We start from the raw sequence: 12581 nt of genomic DNA on the forward strand, positions 1-12581 counted from the left end.
TTGATGCATCTGATATTTTTACTGTACTTTTGTTTGCTTTATGGAGAGCATGAAGATTAACTTTTGTTTTCAATCTGCCTGTAGTGCCAATTGCTAAGAATTATCTACCTTAAATATATCAAAATTAAGGAAATGAGGTATACCCCATAGCTAGAGATATCTTTGCATATGGAGTTTACCCAAGAATATCTTCATGTATCATGTCAAATTTGTTTTGGAAATACCTATTTTAATCTGACAGTCATGTTTGTACTTGGTATTATCTACATCAGGGTAGGAGACTTTCATCAGTACTCATAATTATCACTGTAAATGGCTGTGACAAAACATGGTTGTGTATTTTATATTTAGTTAAGTGTAATGTTCCATGCATAGCTGAGTTGTGGAAAAAAACTTTCATTGTAAGATCAACATCACTTAGAATAAATATTTGACATTTTGTAATGTTAGCTATGTAGTCCTTAAATTGCATATTTCCATTTTTCCATAACTTTTTTCTTTTCATCTGACTTTTTCAAATTTATAGTCATTATTTTTGATATTTTATATAAACTTACTATCACTGTAATATATTCATTGCTTTTTTTTCTGAGTTCACCACATTATGAGCAACACATTCTTAAAATATGTAAATTATATTCCCTTGACATGGAAAATCTTTCCTCTGATTTTAACTACTTAGAAAAATATTATGCCCTAATTTTATCCTTTCAACAAAAGTGGATTTTTTATAAGCTATCAAGATGGGCTAAAGGTAGATAATTTTTCATAAGCATAATGGCTGCATGGTCTACCAAGAAATAAGACATTTTTATATGTCTTGGAAGGGTTCTTAGAATAAAATTACCTCGCTGAAATTATTCATTTTTTAACCTAAATTGTTTTTCTACTTTTTAAAATTTTTTTTCTTTATTCTATAGATGTATTACTTATTTCTTTTTCTTTTTTTTTTTTTTGAGTTGGAGTCTCACTCTGTTGCCCAGACTGGAGTGCAGTGGCATACTCCTGGCCACCGCAGCCTCGCCCAGCTGGGCTCCGGCGATCCTTCCGCCTCAGTCTTCCAAGTAGCCGGAATTACAGGCATGCGCTACTACACCCGGCCAATTTTTGATTTATTGTAGAGACGAGGTCTTGCCAACTTACCCGGGCGGGTCTCAAACCCTCGGGCTCAGGCAATCCACTTGCCTCAGCCTCCCAAAGTGCTGGGATTACAGGCTGAGCCACTGAGCCCAGTCGATGTATTACTTATTCTAAAAACAACAGAATAAAAAGAAAAAATAGTCTGTGAGTGTGAAAACATTTATATTATATTATATTGACTATTAATAATGTTAAGAAAAATTTTACTTAAAACAAATTTTCTTTCTTATTGCCAGAAATCACCACCATTAAAAAAGAAGTAGCTTCAGCAATGTACACAGAAATAATTTTCAAGTTGATATTATAACATATTGGGTTTTGGAAAAGCATACAGTATGTGTTGTGACTGCAGTTACAGATGAGTAGGTAATAATTTCAACTCTAAATGTAAACATGTACTATCCTTTAGCAGAAATCTAGATGGGAGACTGTATTTAATAGTCATTAAGGTCACAATTTTGTTCTTTCTTAAGATCATAATTCTGATCTTAACAGAACTGGCTGAATTCAAGTTATTGTAGTTCTCTGAGGCCCAGCTTACTTTGCAGAAAAATGAAGAATTACAACTCAAGCCTATTATATAAACGGAAGCAATTTTCTATACACAGAATATTTAACATAGTACTTGGCACATAGTGAGCATTCAATGAATGGTGCCTAATATTTTCATAAAGCCATTCAAATATGCATGATCAAAGTGAATAAAACTGTATGAATCCCAAACACAATTAATTCAATTTAACACCAAAACTGATATTCTCACCAATATTTACAGCTAGGGCAAAAATGAAAAAAAACTAGATGTTTATATTTAGCAATAACACACTAAATTATTAATCTATCTAGATGAAATAAAATAAGAAATGGTAGGTTTTGTCACAGAGGCATGTTCTTATTTTCAAGGTTCAAAAAAGCCTTTAAAATGTGTATTCATCTGGTCACTAGCAATAGCTTTGCTTTCATTAAACTCAGAGGAATCACTTATTCAACAAATATTCTTTGATTGCCTATTATGTGCCCGACTGTGTTTACCTACCATGCAAAAGGAAATGCCTCCTTTTTATGCTTGAATGCTTTCCTTTTCCACAGACATTTCCACTGGGCCTGGGAGATGGGCAATTCTATTCATGGACAGATGGTTTGAGAAGAAAGGACTGGCATGACTATGAAAGCATTCAGAAAGAGGCTATGCGCTCAGGTATGAAGTTCAGTGTCATCCAAAGTGCTACTTTACTTACTGCAGTGTCTCATTTGTCACTTAAAGGCTTTCTAACTAGTATTTCTTCTGCGCACAGATAGTGCGTCACCTGGGGATATTGGAGGTCACCAATGGACACAACAAGAATGACTTCAGATTTCAGAGAGAAATCATAATAAATAGGCTTTCCAATACTAGCTGTAGTGGAGGTCATTAAAATGTTAGAGATTCATAGTACTTCATAACTCCAAGTTGCTTTTTAATAATTTTTAATGGTCTTTTTGGACTTATCAATGATACCTGACCTGGGAGATTATGTTATCTTGAAAAAAAATGCACTCATTAGAGCTAAAATGCATCTAATGGGCAATGCAAAGTTTCTAGCTTTTACCACAGTTTCCAGGCATTGGCAGCGGGTACAGCAAATCAGAGCATCACAGCACGTGGGAACCTGAGGTTGGCAGTACTTGGACAAACAAACAGGCGGTTAAAGGGAATCAAGTAGTGCAGTCATGTGTAGCTGAATTCCAACTCTGGGACAGAGTTACAGGACAAAGTAACAGGAAAGAATAGGTCCTTCTAGAAGGACTGAAAAATTAGGAAGCAAGAGTTCAGATGGGTATATAAGTAGAAATCTAGTAAAAGTGAATAACAGATGACAGTAAGCCCTCAAAGGAGTTCTTTTTTATGCATAGCGCAAATGTTGCGGAAATAGGGCAGCTACTGTTCGGTAGAGTCTTCTGAGCGGCCCTGAATCACTGTGTTCTAGGTCAAACTAGCAGCAGAACTATGAGTAGCCAAGATGTGAGGGCCTCCTGGTCAACTTTCCCCATAATTCGTCCCCACAAGACAACTAGAGTTATAAATTGTTCCTTGATCTGTGTCAAATATGGCTGGTCTAATTATAGTCTGCTTTCATTCCTTTCCTTCAAATAACCTCATCCCCACACCACCAGGTCATTAAAGCAGCTTGTCCCAAAGATATTCCCTGTTTTGAGAGAATTAATTTCTCTCAGGTTTTATAATCTCTCCACCTTGGCCATTATTCCATGATTGGTCATGAAAGTGAGTTTCTTACCAGCGTCTTCACTTTTCTAATTCTTTTACCTCTCTTTGCTTGACTGACCCTATGTTAATAAAACCATCTGTTTCCCTTTATAACTCCCAGATGCTGAAGTTATTTGGAGATATCCTTATAATTTTACTCATTGAAGGTGCCAAAAGTTAACAATAACATAATCAAAAATTTATTGAATAGTATTCTGTACTCAGTGCTTTACATGTGTATTTTATTTAAACCACTGAACAATTCTAGTAGATAGGTATCATTATCCCCAATTTTAAGAAATGAGCTCCTCTGAGTTCATTAACTGTTATTTAAGGACAAACAGTTAATGATTTGCAGGGCTGGATTCAGAGATCCTAGGCCATTATACCCCACAGTCTGGCAGTGAGTATTAGTTGAGCAATATGGAGTAATGACAAGAGCACAACAGAAGAGAAACACACCTAGGTCCCAGTCCTAGATTTTCCATACATGAGCTGTGTAAGTGATAAGTCAATTTATGCTTCTGATATTCTAGTTTATAGAATTTCTATAAGAATTCTAATATTCTACTTTGCAGAATTTCTGCAAGGATTTCTGTAAGGTAATATATGTAAAGTAACTGGCCAAATATTTGAACATATAAACGCGGTAATGTTAAATGTCATTATTACCCCCTTTAAGCTATTTTCACAAGCCCTAGTGTGCCTACTCCTTGCTTGCACCAATGAATTTTGAACACACAACACAGTACTTTGCGTCTATTTCTACTTCACACCACCCTTTCCACTTCCTGATAAGCATGGCTTGTATATCCTCATCCTCACCTGGACCAAAGAAAATTGATCTACAAAAAAGTTTGGTAATATGACAAATTTTAAGTACAAATTCTTTGTGTAATTTAAGTGTTTTTAAATGCTAGATGTTATATGAGTCATTGGAAGATATATGTCAATGTAGTGGACTAAAATTTATTATTTTATGTAGTAAAATATATCATAAATAACAGTATAATGAAACATATGTGTATATATACACATACATACACGCACATACACATGCAAGTAGAGAGTCAAAAAAATATAAATATATTCTGTATCTAGGTCAGGAAAAGGGATCATTTGTACCGTTGTGTCCCCTCCAAAACTTGAATTTTAAGTGTACTCTCTTACTTTTCTCTGTGTTTTTTTTCCACCTGTATATTTATTCTTAATCGAATATTGTAACATTTTGCCTGTTTTAGCATTTTATCTAAAGATTAAATCATATTGTGTGACTTCTGTCACTCAAAATTATTTTTGAGATTCATTTCTGTCAATTTGTGCAAAGATAGTTGGTCCATTTGCTGTGTAATTTTCCATAACATTCTCCTCTTTGTGGACGTTTGGGTAGTTACCAGATTTCAATTCTCATGTGTAACGCTGCTACGTACATGAGAAAGATGAAATTTAATGTCAATCGATTCTCAAAGGACATGAAATAAAATATCATGGAATGGCCTATTTGACACTGAAGAAATGTGATTATCCTCTAATGTAATAATAGTTCTGGGGTACAGACTATAATTTCTTGGAGTACATGGTTAATAGTAGAATTGCATGTCAAGTTTATCAAGTCATGAAAAACTGTTTTATAAAACTGGCATACCAACTTCATGGCAGTCAATGAGAAATAAAATCCCATTGTTCTACATCCTTATCAGTACTTGATATCATCTTTTCTCCCATAATTTAATGATATATAATAATCCCTTATTTCATTTAAATTTACATATTACTAATTTTTAATGTGGATGATCTTTTTTTATGCTTATAAGTCATTTGTTCTTCCCCTTTGGAAAATTCCTATCTTTTTTTTAATATTTTCAATTTTTTTCCTCTTCCTTATTATTCCTTAGGGTGCTTTAATTTATTTTGGAATATATCCTTTGTTGTTGTATATGGTGAAAATATCTCACATTTTATAAACAATTTTTAAAAATTTCTTTATGTACAGTTTAATGAATAGTTCTTCATTTTCATGTAGTCAAATTCAGGATTATTTTCAGAATAGGTGTACTGATATTCTTTATTGTCTTTTAAAAGCTCAACAATTTTACCTTTTACATTTAGGTCTTAAATCCACTTGGTCTTCATTTTTATATGATGTATGTTAGAGGTCCAATTTTTAACCTGATCAATTCATAGCAACATTTATTAGAAAGTTTATTTTTTCCTCTATTGCTCGCAAGTGCTGACTCCATTTTAATTTTTTTTTAATTTTTGTTCTTAATTGAGTTCTCAATTCTGCTCTGTGAGTAAAAATCCCTTTGCAGATACCGTAATCGCTTATGTATATAACTATAATTTTTGATACCTGGTGAGGCACATCAAGAAAGAACTACATTCTTGCTCTTCTTCTTTTGCAGTGTATTATCATTTTTAAATTACACAGTTCCTTAAAATTTTAGATTCAGTTTTAAATTTCACATGTATATAAACGCAAAAAATTAGAATTTTGTGATTGTCTTGAGCCTATTGGTATATTAGGGGATAATCAGCATTTTCCAGTGTCAAACAGGCCATTCCATGATATTTGATTTCATGTCCTTTGAGAATTGACTGACACTAAATTTCATCTTTCAACAGTTTAGCTATCCCTTTCAGTTGTACTTTATCACAAAATTGATAACCATGCTTTGATTATCTTCATTCACATTATTAACAAAAGTTGAATGAAAATAATTCAAATATACATTCTTTGTATGCAATATAAAACAATATATAATTATATCAGTTATTATTTAATATACATTGTCTATAATCATTACAGCAGTTCAAGAGTTATCTAGCTGATGTTTTTCCATATGCATATATTTTCAAATGACAATATATTTCTGAAGTAAAGGTAAATTATGTCTATGTATTTCATTTCATTATGAATCTAATCATCTGTGCTAGGGGTTGAGGAAAAAATGCAATTGATGTAGATAACTGTTTCTTAGTTAATGTGTGATTTGCCTATTTTTTCATCACATCCTTTTTTAAGTGGCAAAAACATAGATTTTTAAATAATCCATCAAGAGTGGTGTGTGTGTTGTGTTGTGTGTGTGTGTGTGTGTGTGTGTGTGTGTGGTGTGCATGTGTTTTGTGAAATCATTAATACCACTCATCTGTATTTCTAGAAAGCACTTACTTTTAGTTGTAAAATTTGAAAAAATCTTTATCCAGTATTTTATTTTAACTCAAATATTTTCACTGCATTAAACACTGGCTTGAGTGTTAAAATGTGAGTGAACTAAACGTGAAAAAAGCTATTTTCAACCCTTCTATCTGACCTATTTCTTTGTGTCAGGTTATACATCATACAATCAATCTATACATTCCACTGAAGACCTCAAAAAGTCTATGAAATTTTGTCTCCATTTTCACCACTTTCATGTGTCTTAGTTAATCATACTTATAAGATGGAAGGTCCAATATTTTTATTGAGTCTTCTGTCATGTTATTCACTTACTAATTCAAAAAATACTTTTAAATGTCACCATATGTCACATACTGTATCAAGCTCCAGAAGAAAATTACAAAAAAATTAACTACAGTGGCTCTTGAAAAACATGCAACATAGTTGGAGGAGCCTTCACTGTGTGTTGACACCATGGTCTCTTGCCTGAACTATTTTCAGAGTCTCTTAACTGATTTCCCTGCCCCAAAGCTCTTCAAACAGGATCCAGAGTGATCTTCTAATGTGTGATCATTTCACTGTCCTCTGCTCAAATGCCTGCAAAGACTGGTAATCCTATTCAAAAACAAGTTTATTTTGACCTCCAAGACTCAACTTGATCATGTCCCATGATCCAACTTGATCATGTCCCATGACCCATGTCTCTGATGTCTTCTATTTATTGGCGTTCAGTCTTTCCTAGCAGCATTGGCCTTCTTGTTCTTCCTCAGATTTGCTAAGCATATTCCAAGATTTTTCACTTGCTGTTTCTGCTGTCCTAAACACTTTTAACTCATATCTTCACAAACTAACTTGCCCATTCATTAAGGTCCCCAGATCATATACCACCAGCATTGGAGAGCCTGCCAATCACCATATTGACATATGTAGATATAGACCCTTCATTCACACTCTATCCCTTTACCTTGCTTAATTTTCTTTCCAGCAATTGTATTTAGATCCATATTTATACATATATGTAGTTTAGCTTAATGAGTTAAAATTATGATTCCATTAAGTATAACCATTTGTCTAAGGCATTAAGTCACAATATCGTCTTGAATTACTTCATTGGGCATTTTGAAAATGGCACTGCTGCGTTAGGAAAGTGTTGTGGAAACCTGACTCTACATAGTTGCTGTTTTTGTCTTCTGAAGATTGCTTCTTATGCCCCCTTATGTCTTGTGATCGTATCTACTAAGGATTTTTACTAATTGCTACAAATTGCTATAGCAAAACATTGAAGGGGTATGCATTGAAACCCATTTTGAGAGGTGGGAATTTACCATGTTATAAACGATTGTCAGTAGACTTTCTTAAGTTCCTTTAAACAACTTCTCACTTTAGTGCTGATTTTGGAACCATGTTCCTCTTAAATGTCTTTATTCTATATAATTGAACAAGATTGCCAGCTAAATAGAATGGAAAACAAAAAAGTGCACCATTTGGGAGCAATTAACTATGTTGCCTTCAGAAAGTAAAGAAGGGTAATTTTGCTATAACTACAATGGCTTCTGGTTATATTTTATTTATTGATGCCTCATGTCTTCTAAAAACATTATCTGGCATTGTTTTTATTACCACCAACAATGAAACACTGTTTATTGTTATTAGTTCCCTATATAATTTGTACATTTAGGATGTGGTCTCATTAGATACCATAACAAGATTTGTTGGGAAGTGATCAACTTTGGGAAGTATTACCAAAATAACATCCATTATTATTCATTAGGTTAAAATTAACTTTTGATGGAATATTTCCTTAGACAATCATCATATAGTAATGCAAATGCAAAATGGAAATGAAAAGATGGTGGGTATTCTGTTGAGATGTATCGTTCATATGTCTAAAAATAGAACAAAACTTAGCTGAAATTAAGTTGAGTGGCAATTATCTAGAGAAAAATGCCTTCAATTTTACAATGTGAAAATAACAGTATAGAAATATCTCAGGAGATTTATTAAACTGCAGTCAGTTTGTATTAAAAATATAGATAATGCTAGCTTTTAAAAATAATTCAATGTAACTGTTTCTTGAAAAACTCACAATATCTCTGTTTAGAGATATCAACTTCCCATGAGCAAGTATGCTTGGGATTAATTATCCTTATTTTTCTCATTAGTAAAATATGGCTTACTGAAAGCACCTATCACATAGTTATTTAAGTGTTAATTAAATTATATTATTAAACTATCTGTCTTTAGTAATACTCAATAAATGCTATTTATATAGTCACTTAACCCTGATTCCTATGCCTATATGACTTACAGGTTTTTTTTATAATTTCAAATTATGCAAATCTATTCAATTATTCAATTAATACAAACTGTCCCCCCCAAATTTTCACTCTGGAGTTCATATAAACTTTTACTCAAGTAGAGTTCTCTTGCTTTGCTTTAGGGTTTATAATATAAGACAAACATTTTGTGAGCTTCTGCCACAAATTAGCTTCCTTCTTAGTATAGCATTAATGTTTGTCAAAAATCCCTTTCATGTGGTGGTAATTGTGATTACTATCAAATTGTTTCTGGCTTGTCCCTCATTTGTGAAGAGTCATATAAGTAGATCATAACCCTTGATCATGAAGACACAAAAACATATTCTGCTGAAGGAAAACTGGTTCTGATAAGGGGGGGGGAGGAAAAGATGAGAAACATCTAGTAAAGCAAAGGATTGGAGCAGAAATGGATCAAGTAGCCTAAGGTTAAATTGATTTTATGCCTGACCTTCATTTTCCTGAAGCATTTTGTCCAATTTTATTCTTCCCAGTTTTAACCGTTTCCTATAAGGATGAAATCTGTTTATTCTAGCACTTTGCCACACAGAAACTCTAATACCAACTGTATCTAACATTTTTACCTCAACCCCAGTGCTCATTTTCCTGCTAATAGCAGCTCTGCTCATGAAACTCCATGAAGTTAGATTTGGCAGTGTTAATGTGGCTTTATTTTTTGCTAGTAGGATTTAAAGTTACCCTTACATTTAGAGTTACAGTTTATATACTTATTCAGCATGTATGAGTTCTAGGAAGAACTAAAATTAGAGAACACGTTTGTGATTATCTGAGACTGTGATGTTACCATCATGACATTAATAAAATCTCTGTAACATATTAATACTACACTGCCAGAGAGTTTCCCATGAGTTGAGGAACTGTAATTCCATTGAACCCAGATTATCCTGAAAGCAAAGCATTGTATTTGAGACAGAACTTCATAGAGATTAAAGTGATTACTTGTATATCTTCTAAATTCATATCTAGGTCATGGCCCAAATTTGGCAGTGGGGAGTCAGGGGTGTTCTTGGCTCCAGTACCTATTGAGTGATACAAAAGAAATGTGCGTTAATTCACTACAGAAGGAAAGTGCCAGCTCCAGAGATAACCAAAGACACTTTCCAGAGACTGACTTCAGAACCAGACGTGCCAGTGTAACACAATGTTCTACGCCTGAGCAGATCATGCCAGACAAAAGCAACTGTCCCTTCTGACACTTTGTAGCCACAGAATTATGGCATAATGGTCCTCAGAAATTATAAAACCCAGAACTGGGATCATATTATTTTAAAGAAAAACTTCTCTACCCAAAGCTTTGTATACCAAGCTTGCATTGTTTATAGAACATATCTATTATAAAAAATGGGTAAATAAGATCTAATGGATAATGAATTTAATTTAATCCAGTGTTTGGTGTACTAATGAGAAATGACCAGGAACCCACACTGAAATTGGTGTTATTGGGCATTTAAAAATAATTTAAATTTCCATGGTGACCAGTTGAGCCTAAGGGATCCAAATTCATTATGAACTAGAATGATGAGATTAGCTTAATAGACATTGGCCTAGATAACAATCTAATAGAATTTGGTAGTAGATATCAATTTGGATATAGATATTATGAGTAGAATCCGCTTGTGCTTATATAATTATTTTCTGTTTGCTTTAAGCAATAACAATTATCAAAGAATAACTTTTGAAATCGTGACAAAAGTTTGACAAACAAAAAAATTTATTGGATTGTCATTTAACTTTTATATTGGATGGGTATTTAACATTCTTGTGTTTTGTAACCATAGAATTATATTCAATCTAATAATTTTATAAACTTTCTGACATACACATTACTAGCATTTTGATAATCAAAACAAACTTGCAATGTCAGGTCACACTTATGACGAAGACCCAGCATTTCTTACTACAAATCCTTCCATCTCTACTTTGTGCTAGAATTTCTCTAATTTTATTATTTCTTTTGTGTGTGTGTGTTGGAGTCTCACTGTGTCACCCAGGCTGGCGTGCAGTGGCACTCTCACGGCCACTCCAGCGTCAACCTGCTGGGCTCCAGCAATCCTTCCACATCAGTACTCCAAGTAGCTGGAACTACAGACACGCGCTACCATGCCCGGCTACTTTTTTTATTTATTGTAGAGATGAGGTCTCGTCAAGTTGCCCGGGCTGATCGCGAACCCACAAGCTTAGGCAATCCTCTTGCTTCAGCCTCCCAAAGTGCTGGGATTGCAGGCTGAGCCACTAATAAGCCTGGCCCAATTTTATTATTTCTATATGCATGTTGCTTTACTGCAGGGCAGTAATTTATCTCACACTGTCTATGCATTTCTCACAAAAGCCCTATGAATAATGGGTGGTCAATGATTAATGCTATTTTAGCATGAAGAAACAAATTCAAAAAGTCAAGTGCTTTATATACATCATCTATATGAAGTTGAGTGATTATCAATCTATCTATTATATATTATGTTACACACGCGCGCACACACACACACACACACACACACACACACACACACACACACACCACAGTCAAACTGATACCCACACCACAACTCCAGTGAGTTCCAGGGTAACTCTATATGTACCACTTCTTACCTCTGTATTGATTGATGTCACTTCTACTACCTACTATTTATAACCCATGAAACTCAGTTTCCCTGCACCTCATCTGTTTATGGTATCATGAGATCATATAAACAGTGATGACTTAATTTCTCCAACTTTTTCTCTCCATATGGGACCCACCAGTATCTTCTCTACAAAACCTACCCTATTCTAAGCCCCTTGAAGGTCACATGCAAGTTTACTAATCACTGATGTCAATATGTGTTCACGCTGGTCACAGCATTGACAACTGATATCTGACAGACACTCAAATTCAGTCTCTCGCCTCAGGCCTGGAGACACTGTCCTATCTCCAGAATTCCTAAACCACACATCAGCGTGTCCCTAAAGCATTATCCTACATTTGCTCAGCCTTCCACTTGGCAGTTCCGTTGAGATGTAGGAGAACGTCTCTCCTGCCTTGTGTTGTTTTCTGTCATTGAGTCACTGAGACAAGTAATCACAGGACTTGCTGTTCTGTCCCTCACGGAGACACTCACACAAACAACTCTCTCAAGCAGCTCTTCTCTTAAAAGGACTCAGCTGTAAGACTCTTAAATCCGGCTGGAAATTGACATCAGATAGATTCCAACAAGGTGTTGTATGTCTTGCTTTCCCCTAATCTACTAGTGTCCTGGAAATAACACAAAGCTTTTTTAAAACTTTATTTTTATTTTATTTTTTACAAAGAATAAAACATATTTGAAAAAGAACAATGTACTCCTATTAAAATGAAATAGACAATCCTAACAAGATTTTCTGACTGTTTAAAGATACTTTCAAATGTGTTTGAAACATTAACAATATATTAGTTCCTGTTTATTCAAAGGAATAAATACATAGTCAGATTACTTTAGTCAGCAAATAACATTTTTAACAATACAGTAAGTTCCCTACAGACAAACCTTAAAGTTGCGAACGTTCAGAGATGTGAACGTGTGTTTGCATGTCCAATCACATAAGTTCAGTTCAAGTGTCTGGTATACAGTGTCATGTGCATGCATCCTCTACAAGTGGTTGTGCTTTTGTGTCCTTTACTGTACAGTACTGCATATTTGTTTTTTACATATTATTTGTGTGAAAAGCATTATAAACCTATTAC

The 12581-nt window shown here is 34.0% G+C and overlaps 1 protein-coding gene across 1 annotated transcript in view; it reads left to right on the forward strand.

The window, feature by feature from the left end:
- Positions 1–2232: 2232 nt before the first annotated feature.
- The window catches only part of LOC103256854 (polypeptide N-acetylgalactosaminyltransferase-like 6), a gene marked incomplete at its 3' end in the record, with an annotated part of 116020 nt that continues 105671 nt past the window's right edge, over positions 2233–12581 (forward strand). The window contains exon 1 of the mRNA XM_008054614.2: positions 2233–2338. Within this exon, the coding sequence (XP_008052805.2) occupies positions 2329–2338 (10 nt within the window). The remainder of the gene's footprint in view (positions 2339–12581) is intronic.

Source organism: Carlito syrichta, unplaced genomic scaffold (genome assembly GCF_000164805.1).
Source record: "Carlito syrichta isolate Samal-C Ts95f unplaced genomic scaffold, Tarsius_syrichta-2.0.1 Scaffold297035, whole genome shotgun sequence".
NCBI classification, from domain to species: Eukaryota; Metazoa; Chordata; class Mammalia; order Primates; family Tarsiidae; genus Carlito; species Carlito syrichta.